This window comes from Hemicordylus capensis, chromosome 1 (genome assembly GCF_027244095.1).
Source record: "Hemicordylus capensis ecotype Gifberg chromosome 1, rHemCap1.1.pri, whole genome shotgun sequence".
Lineage (NCBI taxonomy): Eukaryota > Metazoa > Chordata > Lepidosauria > Squamata > Cordylidae > Hemicordylus > Hemicordylus capensis.
This window is the reverse complement of record NC_069657.1, coordinates 275,307,387-275,327,310: the sequence shown is the minus strand read 5'-3', so window position 1 is coordinate 275,327,310 and position 19,924 is coordinate 275,307,387. Positions and strand designations below refer to the sequence as shown.

The window sequence follows — 19,924 nt, the reverse complement described above, 5'->3', positions numbered from 1 at the left end:
GGTGGGAGGTGGCAGCAGGATGGCCTGGTCCTGGCCCGCCCAATGGGGAGAGCTGCGGGGGGGGGAGCTGTGGGGAGAGCGAGCGAGCACACGGCGGGGGGAGAGAGAGCGAGCGAGCACACGGCGGGGGGAGAGAGAGCGAGCGAGCACACGGCGGGGGGAGAGAGAGCGAGCGAGCACACGGCGGGGGGAGAGAGAGCGCGAGCGAGCACACGGCGGGGGGAGAGAGAGCGCGAGCGAGCACACGGCGGGGGGAGAGAGAGCGCGAGCGAGCACACGGCGGGGGGAGAGAGAGCGCGAGCGAGCACACGGCGGGGGGAGAGAGAGCGCGAGCGAGCACACGGCGGGGGGAGAGAGAGCGCGAGCGAGCACACGGCGGGGGGAGAGAGAGCGCGAGCGAGCACACGGCGGGGGGAGAGAGAGCGCGAGCGAGCACACGGCGGGGGGAGAGAGAGCGCGAGCGAGCACACGGCGGGGGGAGAGAGAGCGCGAGCGAGCACACGGCGGGGGGAGAGAGAGCGCGAGCGAGCACACGGCGGGGGGAGAGAGAGCGCGAGCGAGCACACGGCGGGGGGAGAGAGAGCGCGAGCGAGCACACGGCGGGGGGAGAGCGAGTGAACGAGTGAGTGGCGGGGGCAGAGCGAGTGAACGGGTGAGTGGTGGGGGAGAGCGAGCAGGGGGGAAAGCGAGCGAGCAGGGAAGAGCGAGCGAGCAAGAGCACTGCAGGGGGATGGCACAGGCTCAGTGCACAACTGCACAGATGCTCTGTGCAGGGTCAGCTAGTTGTTGTTGTTGTTTACATTTATATCCCACTCTTCCTCCAAGGAGCCCAGAGCGGTGTACTACATACTTGAGTTTCTCTTTCACAACAACCCTGTGAAGTAGGTTAGGCTGAGAGAGAAGTGACTGGCCCAGAGTCACCCAGCTAGTTTCATGGCTGAATGGGGATTTGAACTCTGGTCTCCCTGGTCCTAGTCCAGCATTCTAACCACTATACCACGCTGGCACTCGAGGTCTTAAGCATTTTGAAAGGTTCTCCAGGCTTAAGGAGTGAATGGTCTTGAAGCACCAGAGATATCCATTGTTGAAGCAAAGTACATGGGAGCCAAATTAGTGCCTGCTTGGGAGACCAATTCTGGGAGTCTCAGGTCAGCTTCCCTGAGTTTTCCAGGGAGAAGTAGGATATCAGCAAGTCACTGAACTTTCTCTGGACCGTTTCCCAAGGGCTGACATGCTGCCAGACAGGAAGGTTCTAAAATACTTCATTACTGTTTGCCCTTGAGCAGTAATTATTTCTGAACACAGAGCCACTCCACAGTTCAGATAGCAAATGCAATTGCTGAGGATATGCCAGTGCTTCCTTCAGAAAACCATAAAGTATGGAGACCTTCTCTGGACCTTTATATGCATGAATACAGATCAGCAAAGCCTAGATAGAATCCAGGTGCCCAGGTACATGTCCCTAGATGTTTAGAAAGCAGCATGATATCTGCCACATGAAACATAGCATTGCCCTCAAATGCAGTCTTACCTGGTAGTTTAATACTTAGAGTAAGCATAGCATCTCACCTCATCTACAACCTTTCTAGCTTGCTTAGAAATACACTTAATCACTTAAGAGAATCCTCTCAGTTGATAGCAGGATGCAAAGGAAGTCTACATAATGTTTTTATTAATTGTAGATGAGTGTGAATTGAAAATCCAAAATTTGGATCTGAGATTTAAAAGAGAAAATTGGAACAACTGTTTCCCTATATTATTAGAGAAAAGACTTGAGTTGATTATACCTGAAACCATTGCTGTAAGGAGTTATTTTCCATTGTGACTGTACTTATCTTACTATCAGAGACTGCATTACACATTTTCCTGTCCACTATGCCGGATGGCCTAACTCGGCCGCCTTAAGGTCAGTGCAGATGGGCAGGATTAAGTGGCCGTCAGTTAACTAAACTGTCTTGAGAGCCATTTTTTAAATCTGCATCCAGACCTCTGCTCAGACAAACATGGCAGACAGATCCCCATGGGCACTGATGATCTGTTGTTACCTGCCACTTAAGTGGCTGCTTATACCCTCTTCATGGTAAGAACAGAGAAGCCGATAGGCTGGCCTGTGTTCTGCTGCCTCTTTCAAAGCACAGAAAGTGGCCTGGAAGAGGAATTAGAGAATGTTCTGGGTCATCCACAAGACTGTCACATTCATTCCTGACAGGGGCCCTGTAAACAGCTGTATGAAGGCCAGAAATTCAGACAGGGACAACACTTCCTCTCCCGGAGATGCTGCAATGAAAAAAAGCTAGCTATGTTAATTTTTTGTCCCGCATACAGTTCTTAAATGCACAGAGGCTGAATTTGGGGAGAAAAGGTGGCAACTCTACCTGACAGCCTTCTTGGTGTTTCACTAGATTTAAAGATTCTACTTTCAGCTCTCAGTTAGAGTTGCAAAGAAACCCTTCAAATGTGAAACAAGTGTTACCAGAAATATCTCAGATCTATTTAAGACACAGCCTGGAGTGGACTCTGAGGTGTTAAGTACCTGATTTTATTCCAACAGTACTCCTTCTGGTGCTGTCACCACACATGTCAAATGTGAGCTCTGTGCTGGCTTTTCATTCTCAGCCTGCCTTATGGTGGAATCTAATACCAACGTGGGGTGACACACAGCTTTTCCTCCCTGTATTACAATTGGAGGTGCACTTTGTTCTTAACAGCTGTGAATACATAATAGTAAGCATGACTCTCCTGGCCCTTAGAAGAGCTCAGCTCCTCTGAGTCAAAGAAGGCAGTTTTTGAGCTGTAACAGAGAGGTGGAGGGCAGCTGCCTCTGAAGGCAAGTAATTTTGCTGAGTTCATGCATCAAGAAATTGATGATTCAGTCACATCTGATGCAGAGTCATAGTGGAAATGGTGTCTCACAGCAATTGCTGACTTATATGCTACACAATGCCCCGGCTGATGGAAGGAGAGGATGTGCACACTGGCCCTGTGCTGCTAGAAAGCCCTGTAATGCTGCAAGTGAGCATGGAGAGGCTCCATGGCTCCTAACATCAGACCTGCAGTGCCAAATTTCCCATTGAAATCACAAATCGAAAGGGTAACACGTAAAATATCCGCAAATGTGGGGGGGAAACTGTGTAAAATCTAGATCTAGATTCAGACTCCACAGTTATCGCAGTGTCAGATGCAGAGGTAACCAGCGACTCCTCTTGTGTGGCTAGACTGGATCAGTTTCAGTTTGTGACTCCTGGGGATGTGGACAAGCTGCTCGGAACGGTGCGTCCTACCACCTGTCTGCTTGATCCTTGCCCAACGTGGCTTATACTATCTGGCAAGGGGGTTGTTGTGGAGAGCCTGGTGGCAATTATAAATACCTCTCTGAGAGAGGGCAGGATGCCTCCTTATTTAAAGAAGGCAATCATTAGACCTATTCTTAAGAAGCTTGCCTTGGACCCCTTGGAGTTTAGTAGCTATAGGCCTATCTCCAACCTCCCATGGTTGGGCAAGGTGATTGAGAGGGTGGTGGGCTCCCAGCGGTCTTGGAGGAAACTGACTATCTAGACCCATTTCAAACTGGTTTTCGGCTGGGCTATGGGGTGGAGACTGCCTTGGTCGGCCTGATGGATTATCTCCAATTGGGACTTGACAGAGAAAGTGTGACTCTGTTGATCCTTTTGGATCTCTCAGCGGCTTTCAATAATATCGACCATAGTATCCTTCTGGAACGTCTGAGGGAGTTGGGGGTGGGAGGCACTGCTTTGCGTGGTTCCGCTCCTACCTTTCTGGCAGATTCCAGATGGTGTCGCTTGGAGACTGTTGCTCTTCAAAATCTGAGCTTTTATATGGGGTCCCTCAGGGCTCCATACTGTCTCCAATGCGTTTTAATATCTACATGAAATTGTTGGGAAAGATCATCTAGAGATTTGGTGCTGGGTGTTGTCAGTATGCTGATGACACCCAAATCTATTTCTCCATGTCAACATCATCAGGAGAAGGCATATCCTCCCTGAATGCCTGCTTGGAAGCAGTAATGGGCTGGATGAGGGATAACAAACTGAAATTGAATCCAGACAAGATGGAGGTACTTATTGTGTGGGGTCGTCACTCGGGAAGCGATATTGATCTTCCTGTTCTAGATGGGGTCACACTTCCTCAAAAGGAACAGGTACGCAGTTTGGGAGTGCTTCTGGATCCACACCTTTCCCTGGTTTCCCAGGTTGAGGCAGTGGCCAGAAGCGCTTTCTATCAGCTTCTGTTGATACTCCAGCTGCGTCCGTTTCTTGAGGTTCATTATCTCAAAACAGTAGTACACTTGTTGGTAACCTCCAGACTTGATTACTGCAGTGCGCTCTATGTGGGGCTGCCTTTGTACGTAGTCCCGAAACTGCAGTTAGTACAAAATGCGGCAGCCAGGTTGGTCTCCGGGTCATCTCAAAGAGACCATATTACTCCTATATTACAGGAGTTGCACTGGCTGCCAATAAGTTTCCAGGCAAAATACAAAGTGCTGGTTATAACCTATAAAGCCCTAAACAGCTTAGGCCCACAGTACTTAAGAGAGTGTTTTCTTCTGCATGATCCCCATCATCCACTGCGTACATCAGGGGAGGCTCGTCTGTGGCTACCTTCATGTCATCTGGTGGCCACCCAGGGACGGGCCTTCTCTGTTGTCGCCCCAAGACTTTGGAACGTGCTTCCCATGGGAATAAGAGTCTCCCCATCTCTAGCAGCTTTTTAAAAGTGTCTAAAGACTTATCTTTTTACCCAGGCCTTTTAGCTTTTTAACTTTGTAACTTTTAAATTTGGGATTATTTATTGATTTGTTTTAAACTGTTTTTAATATTCAATTGATTTTAATGTTTTGTTTTTATTTGTTGTGAACCGCCCTGAGACCTTCGGTTGGGGGCGGTATAAAAATGTGCTAAATAAATAAATAATAATAAATAAAATGAACTGGTCTCTTTAGTCAGCTCTTCTCATTCAGCTAGTTCATGAGGCAGACTCAGATGAGTCATCCTCTGAGAGGACTCTGAGAAACAGACTGGCATTTAATCTTTAACTTTCCAAAAACCCAGAAAAGCAAAAGCAAAAGAAAAGGTTCTGGTTACCCAGAACCTTCTGGTAACCCAGAACCTTCTGGTAGTATAATTTCGCTGCCACCAAGCACTCGAAAACTTGTGGGGTTCTGACCCATTGACTAGAGTGCTTTAGTCCAGGATCCCTCTGTAAATGAGTATTGAGCAAATATAAGAAAATCTGCACCTCCTTGCTAACGGGCAAGGCTAAAGGAAAACCTTTCCCTCCCGTGCCTTTTTGCCTGCACATGGAGTTAATTATTAATTGGCCAAGCTCACCTTCAGACATGTTCTGCACCGGAGAAATCCCCCTTATAGCCCGCACTGCCCTCGCTAACCCTCTAAGGCTTGTTAAAAAGAACAGAGGAAAAAACCTGTATTCATTTACTACAGACTGTTTCTGTCTGAGGCTTTTAACTTTTTAGAAACACTTAAAAATACTTAGTTGGTTACAAGAATGCTTCAAAAGTGCCCCAGTTGTTCTGGTGTGGCTCACATTAAAATCTTAGTTACTCAGTTGCAAAGAACAGATATTAAGAAATGCAAAGCTCCACACAGAAAGCAAAATAAAATCCCTAACGCAAAGTCTGACTAAACAAACTTTTCCCTACACTAAATTCCCGAAACCAAAGCCCTGGCTTCTTCCTTGAACTCACCAAACTCCTGATGAGAATCAAGAACATGCAGATCTCTCACCCTAAGAAATTATCCTTCAGCTCCACCATGAGGCATCCAACCTCCTGCTAGCTCATACTCTCTATCCAGATTTCCTTTCTTCTTCCCAGAATTCCCCTTGCAGCTCTCATGTCCCACCTACCTGGTCAACCAATTAGTTGAGCCCTGGAGTTCACCAGCCTGTCAATCAAGGCAAAGGTTCACTTGTTAACTCTGTAGAGGGTGGGGAGACTGGTCACTACACAAACACAGACAGCAAGATAAAATGGTGGATAGTGTCAGCAATCTGGCCACCCGGAAGGGAAGTCCAGGAAGATAGTCTACAATACAAACTGAGCTGCAGAAACTAAACACGGCTCAGAATAGTTCTCTATATCAGGCTTGGGCTGAATGCTGTTGACACGAGAGTTGACAAATGTTGTCTTCCAGCGGCTAACAGAAAGCTGTTGATGTGCTTTATAGTCCAAGCTGATAACTCTCAGCTGGCAGGGATTCAAGGCTTGTCAGCCCTCTGCAAGAGGCGTTTACTCCTCCTGATAGTTTCCAGCTGTGCTCTTCGTCTTGTGCCACACCCTTGCTGTGGAGTCAGTGGGGGTTGCCTGCACAGCTCATCCTCTAGTCTGTCCGTAGCTGTCTCTGCTGCCTCAGACTGCTGTGCCTGCTCTGAAACATCAGCTGGAACTGACAGCCGGGCCCTGACCCTCAGGCACCCCTGCATCGGCTGAAAGGCTGCCAGCTTCCCCTTCCTCCTCGCTATCTGAGATTGAGGGCGTGACAGATAGTATCAAACAAGACTAAAGCTGATTAAAATTGGAAACCAAATTAATACCAATATTAAAATTCCCCTTGAAAAAAGAGATGTGAGAAAATGGGCTGTGGTTTTATGTGCTGATTCTGCATATGCATGCCCCATTCCGTTATCTTGAACTCTCAGTAGCACTGCTGCCATCCCCAGGCTGGGAAGAACCACTGGCCCCAGGGCATCTGTTTGGGGTCTCCTAGCCTCTTCTTGGCGATCCCTTCTGTCATGGCAGAGAGGAAGCCAGGCTAGATCCACCCCATGGTAGGTTTATTCATGAGCAAGTAGCTGGACCACCAGTTGAGCATGTGGGAGTCACAAACTCCATTCAAAACAACGCACTCGGCACTAGATATTTCAAGAGGTTATTTTATTAAACTACAGGAACGACGAACTGAGGGTAAAGGAAATCAGGTAGGCATTTAGAAATAAAAATGGAAACATTCTTCTAACTCCTATCACTTAGTCTAAGAGTATAGTTGAAGGACAGACAGACAGACAGACAGATTAAATAAAAGCATCCCTGCCAAAATGGTATAGCTGACAATAACAGGAAAAAAATTTAAGCTACACTCCTCCCCATGAGGTCAGATGTTGTCAGTTTCAGGAGAGAAATTCATTTCCCCTGTGTTAGAAAGGTATAGACGACTGGAGAGATGTGAGATCCAGCAGGAGATAGACACGTTGAGGGTGTGCCTTGCTCAGTTCAGCTTCATAGAGGGAAACTCTCACAAGGAAGGAGAATTTTCAGATTCTTTTAAAAACTTATCAAGGAAAGCAATTGATGATCTCCTGGGAGGGGCATTCCAGTACAGACATGTCTACTTTCTAATTCAGGATTAACTAGTTCCATTTAGGCCTACATATCAACTAATCCTCTCTGTGCTGTTCTGCAAGTGTAATTTTTGCTATTTTCTCATTACTGCAAAGGAAGGCTGAGAAGCAAGGCTGTGCATGGAGCAAATTAGCAATACCATTTCTGATCTGATTATTTGCATTGTGTTGATGATGCAGAGTATTAGTTCTGATCCGATTACTGTATCTGCATTGTGTTGACAATGCACAGTGGCTGTGATGCATTGAATTTAGCCAGTACATCATTGGTGTGGGGCTGGGTGTTGGAGGGCAGCTTAGTTGACAGACAGCAGTGCGCTTCCTTATATCCAGGGATCCACAAATTTAAGCTTAGCCCACTAGGTAAAGGTAAAGCGTGCCATCAAGTCGATTTTGACTCCTGGCACCCACAGAGCCCTGTGGTTTTCTTTTGGTAGAATACAGAAGGGGTTTACCATTGCCTCCTCCTGTGCAGTATGAGCTGATGCTTTTCAGCATCTTCCTATATCGTTGCTGCCCGATATAGTACCAGCGGGGATTCAAACTGGCAACCTTCTGCTTGTTAGTCAAGCATTTCCCCATTCCTTTCTGGCACACCAGCAGAGGCCTTAAGAGAGGTTGTTTGCACTGGGATATGGAGATGATAAGGAACATTGGGAGCCCTCTCCTACTGCTCCGAAAGGATCCCTGCTGTTTCTTAACTTCTCAGAAATGGCAGTGGAAATGAGATCTTTGGTGAAGAGATCTGTGTGGCACTGTGTGTCCTGCTTACCAGAGGGCTGGGGCTGCTTGTGAGCTGGCAAGTGGATCTGTAGGTGCCTGCTTATATCTTTGAAATGGAAAGAGGCTGCCTTCTGGTCAGCCACAGCAGGGGTGCTTCAGAATGCCCCTTTGCCCAGCAATCCCCCCACAATGCACCAGGGGAGGAAGCAATGTCATGACATTGCATCCTTTCCCTGGGGCATTACTGCAGAAGAAAATGTCCACGCACCATAGTTACCGTCACGACCATTTTTTTTTTGGTCACTCCCCACAATGGACAAAATGAGACTGGACATTCCAGAGGATAATTAATTTCATTACCTATTTTCCCCTTTTGAGTAGTTGGTATATGGGCATGCATGAAATCCAGTGCTACAGAAGCATTGGTCCTTGGTCTTCGTTTCATACATTGACAATTTCATGGCTGTTAGGACTCGTAGCTAAAGCATGAAACAAAAGAAAAAGATGAAGGCCAATAAGTCATATACTTCCTGGCATAAGCTGACAGCAGCTGGAAATAGCTAATTCACTTTGATTTATGATGTTATACATTCTGCAGGCACTTTACAGAATTAGAGCCGAGATGTCATCTTCAAAGGGACCCAAGGATACAGTCTTCAGACTCAGAAATAGTTTCATTTAAGTTGATTGGGTTATGATGGTGTTAAATGGTTGGGGTACTGAAACCAAGAATTCCAGTAAGGCTGGAGTGCTTAAGGGCTGCTTCCTGGGATGTATTTTATTCTTGGATACAAAATGCTGCGATGGAAGACTTTTTATGTCTAACAGACAGCTCTTGGTATACAGAGGAGTTGCGGGGGCTGGTGCCGCAGGGTAGGTGACTGGAATGTAAGTGGAGGAGAACTCAGCTTGAATTTGACAGGACACAGCATAGGACCCATTTGAAGGTTTATGCAGCAGCAGTGCGTGCAGCAAAAAAAGATTTTGGTCTGCACACATTGTGTCTGCAGGTTTATGTTCAGCAGAGCTATCTCGGGTTGTAAGGAGCTTAATTTCCACTCCCTCTGTCTTAAATCAGTCCTCAGAAACGTTCTTCTGCTGTGACACTTTTAATTGGTTTTTTGCAGACAAAATCTGTATTCGGGCCGACTTGGACTCCACTATTTCTGCAAAATCTATGAAGGGGGTGTCCAACAATCCCTCTTGCAGTGTTAGATTGGATCTGTTTCAATCTGTGATTCCTGAGGATGTGGACAAGCTGCTTGGAGCAGTGCGGCCTACCACTTGTACTCTGGACCCTTGCCCGACTTGGCTGCTTTTATCTAGCCTAGTTCATATCATAAATGCATCACTGAGGGAGGGTAGGGTTCCTCCTTGTTTGAAGGAGGCAATGATTAGACCACTTCTTTAAAAGCCTTCTCTGGATCTCTTAGTGATGGATAGTTATAGGCCAGTCTCCACCTTGGTTGGGCAAGGTGATTGAGAAGGGTGGTGGCCGGCCAGCTCCAGGCAGTTCTAGAAGAAACTGATTATCTAGATTCATTTCAAACTGGCTTTAGAGCTGGCTATGGGGTTGAGACAGCCTTGGTCAGCCTGTAGAGCTGATTGTAGAGCTTGTAGAGATTGTAGAGCTTGGTGACAGTTGCTCCTCAAAAAAGGAGCTGTTATATGGAGTCCCTCAGGGCTCCATTCTGTCACCAATGCTTTTTAATATCTACATGAAATCTCTGGATGAGGTCATCAGGAGATTTGGTGCTATGTGTTATCAGTATGCCGATGACACCCAAATCTATTTCTCCTTGTCATCCTCATCATCAGGAAATGGTATTCATTCCCTAAATGCCTGCCTACAGGCGGTAATGGGCTGGATGAGGGATAGCAAACTGAAAATGAATACAAGCAAGACGGAGATGTTCATTGTAGGGGCTCAGAATTTGAGGGATGAGTTAGATCTTCCTGTGCTAGACAGGGTTACACTCCCCCAGAAGCAACAGGTGTGCAGCTTGGGGGCACTCCTGGACACAGGCCTCACTTTAGTATCTCAGGTGGAGGCCATGTCCAGGAGTGCTTTCTACCAGTTTTGGTTGATTCGGCAGCTGTGTCTATTCCTTGAAGAGGTCGACCTCAAAACAGTGATGCATCAGCTGGTAACCTCCAGGCTTGACAATTGCAATTTGCTCTATATGGGGCTGCCTTTGTATGTAGTTTGGAAACTTCAGTTAGTTCAAAATGCAGCTGCCAGACTTGTCTTTGGGGTAACCCAGAGAGACCATATTATACCTGTTTTAAAACAATTGCACTGGCTGCTGATATGTTTCCAGGCAAAATACAAAGTACTGTTTATTACCTTTAAAACCCTGAACGGCTTAGGTCCAGGTTATCTTAGAGAGCGCCTTCTTCAGCATGATCCCCACCACACATTAATGCCATCTTAGGAGGTCTGTCTCCAGTTACCCCCAGTGTATCTGAGACGGGCATTCTCTGTAGCTGTTCCTGGGCTGTGGAATACACTCTTGGCAGAAATCCATAGTTCATTGCTGGCTTTCAGGAGAGCCCTTAAAACCTATCTGTTTGGCCTGGCCTTCCAGGGTTTTTAAACTGTTTTAATAGTTAATGGTTTTATGCTGTTCTTAAATTGTACTGTAATGATTTTTAAACAGGTTTTATGCTGTTTTAAATGGTTCTGTAATCATTGTTTTTAAAAGGATTGATTTATGGGTTTTTTATTATCATGCACCGCCCAGAGCCATTTGGATGGGGTAGCATATTGAAGGAAGGAAGGAAGGAATGAATGAATAAATAAATAAATAAATAAATGTATGTTACATCCTTACACTATTTTGCAGTTTTTCCCATATGGAGATGCTTCAAAGTTCGCCCAGCATGCCTTCAGGACCTTTGATAAGAACGGCGATGGCACTATCGACTTCAGAGAGTTCATTTGTGCGCTGTCCATCACCTCAAGGGGCAGTTTCGAACAGAAGCTAAATTGGGCCTTCAATATGTATGACTTAGATGGAGATGGGAAAATCACAAGAGTGGAAATGCTGGAAATTATAGAGGTGAGAATTTACACATATATATTCCATCACACCAAGAAACAGAACTCACCAGATCTGGAAGTGACTTGCCCAATAATACACCAAGAAGGAGGCCTCCCCCTTGAGTCAGCTCCAAAAGCGGGCAATTTGAACTCCCTGCTTTTGGAGCTGGCTCACAGCAAGTCAGTGCAGTATACCAACTAGCACACTGGTTGAGCAAAACTGCTCTATAGCAACTTCTTATGTTAACTATGAAAAGTAAGCCCTTACTGTACTTCCACTGTGTAGCTCTTCACAATGTGCTTACTCTCTAACTGACCATCGTTTAGACTGAAACATCCTTAACTTTGGCTAGATTGTGCTCTTTGGAATACTTTACTCCTAAGGCTAGATTAAGTTCTGCTGAACCTCATGAAATTCATCTTAGCCTCTCTCCCTCTCCCCCTCTAGGCCATTTATAAAATGGTGGGTACTGTGATAATGATGAAAATGAACGAAGATGGCCTCACACCAGAGCAACGAGTAGACAAGATTTTCAGCAAGATGGATAAGAACAAAGACGACCAGATCACACTGGATGAATTCAAAGAAGCTGCAAAGAGTGACCCTTCCATTGTATTACTCCTGCAATGTGACATTCAGAAATGAGCTCATGTAAAAATGCTTTCATGGACTGCACAGAAGTTTAAATGTTCCATTCAGTTTGCAGCTATCTACGTACACACACACAAACACACAAACACACACACCCCAAACAGAAATTGCTTGGACTACCTATCAATGGACTTGCTTCTTGTGTTTGAAACACTTGTGTGCATGAGAATGTCAATTGCTAAAGAATTTTAAAGTATATATTATAAAAACAAAACAAAAAACCTGCCACGATGTGATGTGTGCAATGTCATTTCATAAGCCCTATTCCTCGGAGGCCTGTGCAGTGGTGCCATGCTGCACTGAACTATACTATTTATTGTTCATGTTTTACTGATGCTAGCTATGTGTCTCCTAAACTGGGTAATGTTAGTAACACTGCAATCCCCATGGTAGCGTAACTGTCCATTAGCAAACATGTTACCGCATCCTGCTGTATAGTAATACTGGACAGACAGAGGGAAAGCGCCTCAGTTCATGAGTCTGATCCAGACATGTGCTTGTATTGTCAGTGAATATAAATGTATTTCATTTGCATGACTTTTAGGTTTGCCTTAATTCTTACCTCATTTACATCCTTTTGATCAGAAAAAAAAGAGCTAAGTCAGAGGAATGACGTATAAAACAACACATTTTAAAAAGCTATCCCTGCTAAAGTGTTCCCTTAACTGAAAGTTAACATATTAATATATCTAGTATAAAATATACATAAAATACACATTTAAATAACGTTTTATTGGAAGTTTAAAATGTTTTGGTGGGAGTGTATTGATTTCTGCTTGAAATTTTCATAAGCTTCCAAAGAAGTTGAAATCTATGTCCCGAAATAAATTTATAACATTTGACTTCTCATTTGCTTTATTTTACACAAGTAGCATGTTGCTCTTGGGCTCAAAGGTGGTTAAAGCCATTGTCTACAAGCTGGATCCAAAGAGCTGTTGCTTATGCATTGGAACTTGGAAGACAAGTGCGGGCCTTTGTGGACCCCTTTCTCCTCCCCGCTGCAGCCTAAAAGTGAGTCCGGAGTGTCGGAGGGCCATCCAGACCAGCTTCTGGTGCAGCATGTGGAGCTGTAGTTATTACTAGCAACCCAGATAACACCCTGCACATTGGCTTCCACTCCATATCTTGGCCTAAGTTTATAGAGTAGCCCACGTAAACAAGCTAGCCAAAATATCTTGGTTAAAGGCATACCTTGGGTTTCAGGAATCATGATTTTAAGAAGATCAGAGAAGCATTTGCCGGAATTTGATGGCTAGGAGCTCATCAAGAACTCCAGCCACCTTGAGCTGTGTTTCCCTGTTCAGTGGCCCATCTACCATGCGAGGATACATCAGTCCAGTAACGTTGCAAGCACATGTTGTACAACTTACACAAGTTGTGCAAACACCCATTGGACATAATGGGCTTACTCTTGTGTAACATCAGGTATGCAATGTTTGTATTTGCCCCGTTTGTGTTATGTTGCACAACTTGTGTGCAAGCAGTGTTACTGAGTGGTGTATCCGTGAATGGTATGTCAGCCACCAACTCTGTTTCCTCATTCAGTAACTCCATCAGGCTGGAAGGGCAATTGAAAGCAATTCCAATGGGGGAGATCAGAAGAACAGCCCTTCTGGGTCAGGCCCAAGACCTATCTAGTCCAGCATCCTGTTTTACACAGTAGCCCACCAGATGCCTCTGGGAAGGCCACAGACAAGAGCTTAAGGCATGCCCTCTCTCCTAATGTTGCTCCCCTGCAACTGGTATTTAAATGCATCTCGCCTTTAAGGCTGGAGGTGGCCTATAGCCACCAGAATAATAGCCATTGATAGACCTTTCCTCCATGAATTTGTCTAAGCCCTTTTTAAAGCCATCCAAGCTAGTGGCCATCACTGCATTCTGTGGCAGAGAATTCCATAGATTATGTGCTATGCAAAAATGTACTTCCTTTTGTTGATCCTAAATTTCTTGGCAATCAGTTTCATGGGATGACCCCTAGTTCTAGTGTTATGAGAGGAGGAGAAAATTTTATCTCTATCAACTTTTTCTACATCATGCATGATTTATAGACCTCTAGCATGTAGTCTCTCAGTCATCTTTTTTCTAAACTGAAAATCACCAGGTATTGTAGCCTTGCCTCATAAGGTTGCCCCCTTCTGCACCTTCTCCAGTTCTATCATGTCCTTTTTGAGGTATGGTGACCAGAAGTGTACACAGTACTCCAAATGTGGCCACACCATAGATTTGTATAAGGGCATTAAAATATTAACATTTTTATTTTCAATCCCCTTCCTAATTATTCCAAGCATGGAATTGGCCTTTCTCACAGTTTCCACACACTGAGTCAACACTTTCAACAAGCTGTCTACCAACACCCCAAGATCCCTCTCCTGGTCAATCACCAACAGCTCAGACCCCATCAGCGTATATGTGAAGTTGGGTTTTTTTGCCCCAACATGCATCACCCTACACTTGCTAACATTGAACTACAGTTGCCATTTTGTTGACCACTCCCCCAATTTGGAAAGATCCTTTTGGAGCTCCTCACAATCTGCTGTGGAGTTCACTATCCTAAATAATTTAATGTCATTGGCAAATTTGGCCACCTCACTGCTTACCCCTACTTCTAGATAATTTATGAATAAATTAGGAGCATATACTGAGTCAGAACATTGGTCTATCTAGCTCAGTATTGTCTTCACAGACTGGCAGCGGCTTCTCCAAGGTTGCAGGCAGGAAACTCTCTCAGCCCTATCTTGGAGAAGCCAGGGAGGGAACTTGGAACCTAGATGCTCTCCCCAGAGCGGCTCCATCCCCTAAGGGGAAGATCTCATAGTGCTCACATGGAGTCTCCCATTCAAATGCAACCAGGGTGGACCCTGTTTAGCTAAAGGGACAGAATTTGCATCCAAATGGGGTGTGTGGACCCATTTGCTAGTGTGGCCACACCCCCTGCATTTGATGCCCCCTGCGTCTGGTGCAGCCCCTGAGTGCAGCAGCCTGGTTTCTTAGAGAGAGAGACCCACATGCAATGATGGCTCAACCCTGTCTCTGTCCCTGAGAAGCTCGATTCAGACACAGGTATATGCTCAGTATCCTCCACTGTGAAGACAGATGCAAATAACTCTTTCCTCTTCTCTGCAGTCTCCATTGCCTCCTTCATATTCCCTTTCATTCCCTCATCATCTAATGGTCCAACTTCTTCCTTGGCAGGGTTCCTGCTTCTGATGTATTTAAATAGGTTTTTGTTATTCCCCTTAATGCTTTTAGCTAAATGTTCCTCAAACTCTCTTTTTGCATCCCTTATTGTTTCCTTGTATTTTTTCTGCCAGAATTTGTGTTTCTTTCTGTTCTCTTCATTTGGGCAGGCCTTCCAATTTCTGAAGGAAGTCTTTCCCCCCCTATATCACTTCCTTGACTTTACTCATTAGCCATGCATCCTTCTAGACTTGGTGGTACCTTTCCTCCTTTTTGTTATATATTATAACTGGGCTTCTATTGTGCATTTAAATAGACTCCATGCATCTGGAGTGAAGTAGTACTCCTGAGCAAAGTAATACTCCTGCACCGAGTACACACCCACAACTTCTGCCCATTGAGCAGATATTCATACATGTAACTCTGTACAATACACTGGAAAGCACCCCCTCCCCTGCTGGCTTTCTACCTTCATGACTGGTTTTGTTGGTTGTTTAGAGTATTTGGAGATGGTTTATTTAAAAGTCAGTCTTAGCTGAAGTTATCAGCTATTCAACAGTTCAAACTTTATTTCCAATAATATGAAAGAGGAAGTATTACCTTCTCTTTCTGCTGGGCTCCTTGTGATTAAGGGGGCTTCTTTCAAGCTCCCCCACACACTTCCCCACTAAACTCCACACAAAACTCCTGTAGACCTCTTTGCTAATTCCTGTTTGCTAAGCTTTGGTCGCTAAGTCCCCTGGCCACCTCCTCTTATGTAGAAAGTAGGCTTCAAAATGAGGCAAACAGGCTCAACAGGAATGTGGCCCCTCCCACCAGGTGTGACTCACCTCATCCATAGTTGACTCCTCCCACTGTCTCTTTCCAGGTAATAGAGAAATTAAAAAACTGAAAGTCACACAGCCACAAAAACAAGTCCTGGCAAAAATGAACACACACGGACTTCTCCCCTAAAGAGATACCAGCCCCTCAAAATTTCCTTCTGTTTGAAGAACACAAGTGTTATTTGGGGGCAGGGGGAGCTTGTAGAAAAGCTTGCTACCTTCTTAGGTCTGCTTCTCCTATTCCCAGAGTAGGCTTCAAACTCAGAAAAATGGAAGACATCTAAAATTGCCAGTCTGGCTGCCAAAAAAAAAAAAACACCAGCTTGGAGACTCATTTTAAAAAATTGTTTTTAAGACACTTAAGAAGGGTAAGGATAAACAGGCAGCCAAGGACAAATAGAGAGTAGTAGCCCAGAGTTGCAGGGTCAGTGTCAAAAAGCTAAAGCTTTTTAGGGTGAGAACCAAGCACTGCTACCTGCACCTCACCTTTGGCAGCTCTGTCCTCCAGCCCGTTCTGCTGCTTGCTGTAGCAGGCAGCGTGCACCCCACTTCACCAGGTAGCCTGTCCCATGCTGCACTGCAGCTCCAGTTGACACCTTTCCCCCACTGACTTTCCTCCCAGCACAAAACTGGTCTGCCAGCAAGAGACAGACCAGCCAGCAATGCTGGAGGCCTGCTACAGCAAGCAGCAGATCTGTCTGGAGGGCAGTGCACACTTCCGAAAGTGAGGCACTGGCAAGGGGGAGAGGGGCATCATCAGCCCAAGGGCAGTGTGGTGGGTCAGGAGCCAGCAAGGGATAACAGAAAAGACCAGGGCAGCACTGGAGAGAAGGCAGCGGTGGGGAGACCTATGTGGGGTCCACACTCCCTGGCCATGGCTGGCTTTCTGCCTGTCATCTCATGGGGCAGCCACCCCTGTGGGGTACTAAAAGAACTTGCTGACGTACTCTCAGAGCCTGTCTATAATCTTGGAGGAATCCTGGAGAACGGGTCAGGTGCCACAAGACCAGAGATGGGCTAATATCCCAATCTTCAAAAGGGGGGATCTGGGAAACTATAGATCAGCCATCTAAATTCAATGCCTCAAAATATATTAGAACAGCTAATAAAAGCACTTATTCTAGAAGTATCTTGATTGCAATGTAGTAATCAGTAGAAGGCAGAATGGATTTCTCCAGAATAAATCCTCCCAGACTAAGCTTGTTTTCATCAGGTTACTAGCTGTGAGTGTAATTTATTTTTATTTTGGCCATGCCGTTGACAAATGCTTTGTCCGTGGTATTTTGCTCAAATGTGGGTTAGATTATAATACCGTCTAGGTGGATTCACAAGTGACTGGCAAACTATTCATCCAAGACTCCTCACCAAACGGCAGGGAGTTTTTGAATGGGTGCCACACAGGACTCTGTCCTGGGCCTGGTGCTCTGCAACATTTTTATCAGGGACAGAGATGAAAAGGTGGAGCAAAGCCTCACCCAATCTGCACAGGAGACAATATTGGGAGGGATAGAGTCACTTCAGAAGACAGGAATACAACTTGTAAGGACCTTGATAGAATTGAAAACTGGGCGGGGATTAACCAACCAAAATTCAGCTAAGACAAAGGCAAAATCCTGCATTTGGTTAAAAATAAAAATACACAGGTACAAAATGGAGAATACCAGCTGGCAGTAGCTCGTGTGAAAAGGAGCCTGAACTTGCAGCTAATCCCAGGTTGAAGATGAGTGAGCAATATTATGCAGCTGCCAAAAAAATCAGGGGTTCTCAAACTTGGGTCCCTCCCCAGATGTTGTTGGACTACAACTCCCATTATCCCCAGCTTTTGGCCATCATGGCTGGGGATGATGGGAGTTGTAGTTCAACAACATCTGGAGACCCGAGTTTGAGAATCCCTGGGCCAATGTGATTTCAAGCTGCATTAATAGTATTGTTTCATGTCCTAGGAAGCAATAGTTCCATTCTATTCCATGCCAGTGTGCTTTCAAAAAGCTTTATTGGAGCTGGTTCAAAGGAGGGCAAAAAAGATGGTTAGGAGGACTCAGGAAAATAATGTCCTGAGGAAAGGTTAGAGAGGAGAGCTAGTCTTGTGGTAGCAAGCATGACTTGTCCCCTTAGCTAAGCAGGTTCTGCCCTGGTTGCATCTGAATGGGAGACTTGATGTGTGAGCACTGTAAGATGGAGCCTTACAGGACAGGGGATGGAGCCGCTCTGGGAAGAGCAGAAGGTTTCAAGTTCCCTCCCTGGCATCTCCAAGATAGGGATGAAAGAGATTCCTGCCTGCAACCTTGGAGAAACCGCTGCCAGTCTGTAAAGACAATACTGAGCTAGATAGATCAATGATCTGATTCAGTATATGAGACCAAAACAAAAGCAAGGGCGATCACAGAAATACAACCAAGCAAAACAGAGTGGGGATAAAACCCAACCATGACTAAGGCGAACGTATATGAAAATAATATATAAAAACATATGAAAATAATATATAGCAAACCAACAATGGAAATATGTATTAATAACAGGGCTGAACAGGGCAAAAAATCGGGAAGAGAGCTAGTCTTGTGGTAGCAAGCATGACTTGTCCCCTTAAGCTAAGCAGGGTCTGCCCTGGTTGCATATGAATGGGAGACTAGAAGTATGAACACTGTCAGATATTCGCCTCAGGGGATGGAGCCGCTCTGGGAAGAACATCTAAGTTCCAAGTTCCTTCCCTGGCATATCCAAGATAGGGCTGAGAGAGATTGCTGCCTGCAACCTTGGAGAAGCTGCTGCCAGTCTGTGTAGACAATACTGAGCGAGATGGACCTATGGTCTGACTCAGCATATGGCAGCTTCCTATGTTCCTATGTACACTGGATAACATCCTGAATAAATTACTCGGAGAGGAGAGCTGGTCTTGTGGCAGCAAGCATGACTTGTCCCCATAGCTAAGCAGGGTCTGCCCTGGTTGCATATGAATGGGAGACTTGATGTGTGAGCACTGCAAGATATTCCCCTCGGGATGAAGCTGCTCTGGGAAGAGCATCAAGGTTTCAAGTTCCCTCCCTGGCATCTCCAAGATAGGGCTGAGAGAGATTCCTGCCTGCAACCTTGGAGAAGCCACTGCCAGTCTATGAAGACGATACTGAGCTAGATAGACCAATGGTCTGACTCAGTATATGGCAGCTTCCTATGTTCCTAAACAATAAACCACTAATAAGGAAATCTCAAAAATCTAACACTGATAAACAATTGATAATTAAACCAAATATAACAATTCAAAATAGAACATAAATTATAACATGTACAATGATCATCAAAGACATTCAAAAACATTCAAAATGAAACATAAATAATGACATGAACAGTGATGATCAAAGACTTCCAGAGGAGATATGACTGAACAGGGCAAAAAATAGGGCTGCTGGAAAAAGTAGGCAAAGCTCAATATTGTCCGTGCAGGAATGAAAGTTCCAGACTGCAAAAAGAACCAAACCGAGCATTGCCTCAATGGAGTGTGGAAGTCATCAATCACAGACTAAGCCCACGCATGCCCTTGTAGAAGAATGCGAACTTCACATGTCGAAATGTAACTCAGCAGGGCAAAATTGGGGCTGCTGGATAAAGGGGACAAGGCTTAATATCATCCGTGCAGGAGTGAAAGTTCCAGGTTGCAAAAAAGCAAATAACACAAAGCCAATCGAGCGTAGCCTCAAAGAAATATAGGTGTCATCAATCACAGACTAAGCCCACTCATGCCCTTGTGGAAGAATGCAGGTTTCACATGTCGAACGGCTCTTCCGGATATACTGTAAGCTGTTTCGCAATAGCTTCATCAGCCTATTCAATGTTAAACATAAATGCATTTATGGTTAGCATTGAACAGGCTGATGAAGCTATTGCGAAACGGCTTATATCCGGAAGAGCCATTCGGCATGTGAAACCTGCATCTTTCCACAAGGGCATGAGTGGTTACTAATGGTTTATTGTTTATTAATACATATCTCCATTGTTGGTTTGCTATATATTATTTTCATATACGTTCGCCTTAATCACGGTTGTGTTTTATCCCCCCTCTGTCTGACTCAGTATATGGCAGCTTGATCAGAGATAAAGACCAAATCAAGCATGTGACCAGCAATGTGTGTTGGC

At 45.3% G+C, this 19,924-nt stretch overlaps 1 protein-coding gene across 1 annotated transcript in view; it reads left to right on the top strand.

The window, feature by feature from the left end:
- LOC128340345 (visinin-like protein 1) overlaps window positions 1-12,637 on the top strand; it is a 156,334-nt gene extending 143,697 nt beyond the window's left edge. The window contains exons 3-4 of the mRNA XM_053285340.1: window positions 10,947-11,162; window positions 11,592-12,637. Of these exons, the coding sequence (XP_053141315.1) occupies window positions 10,947-11,162; window positions 11,592-11,789 (414 nt within the window). The 3' untranslated portion in view covers window positions 11,790-12,637. The remainder of the gene's footprint in view (window positions 1-10,946; window positions 11,163-11,591) is intronic.
- The last annotated feature ends 7,287 nt before the right edge of the window (window positions 12,638-19,924 follow it).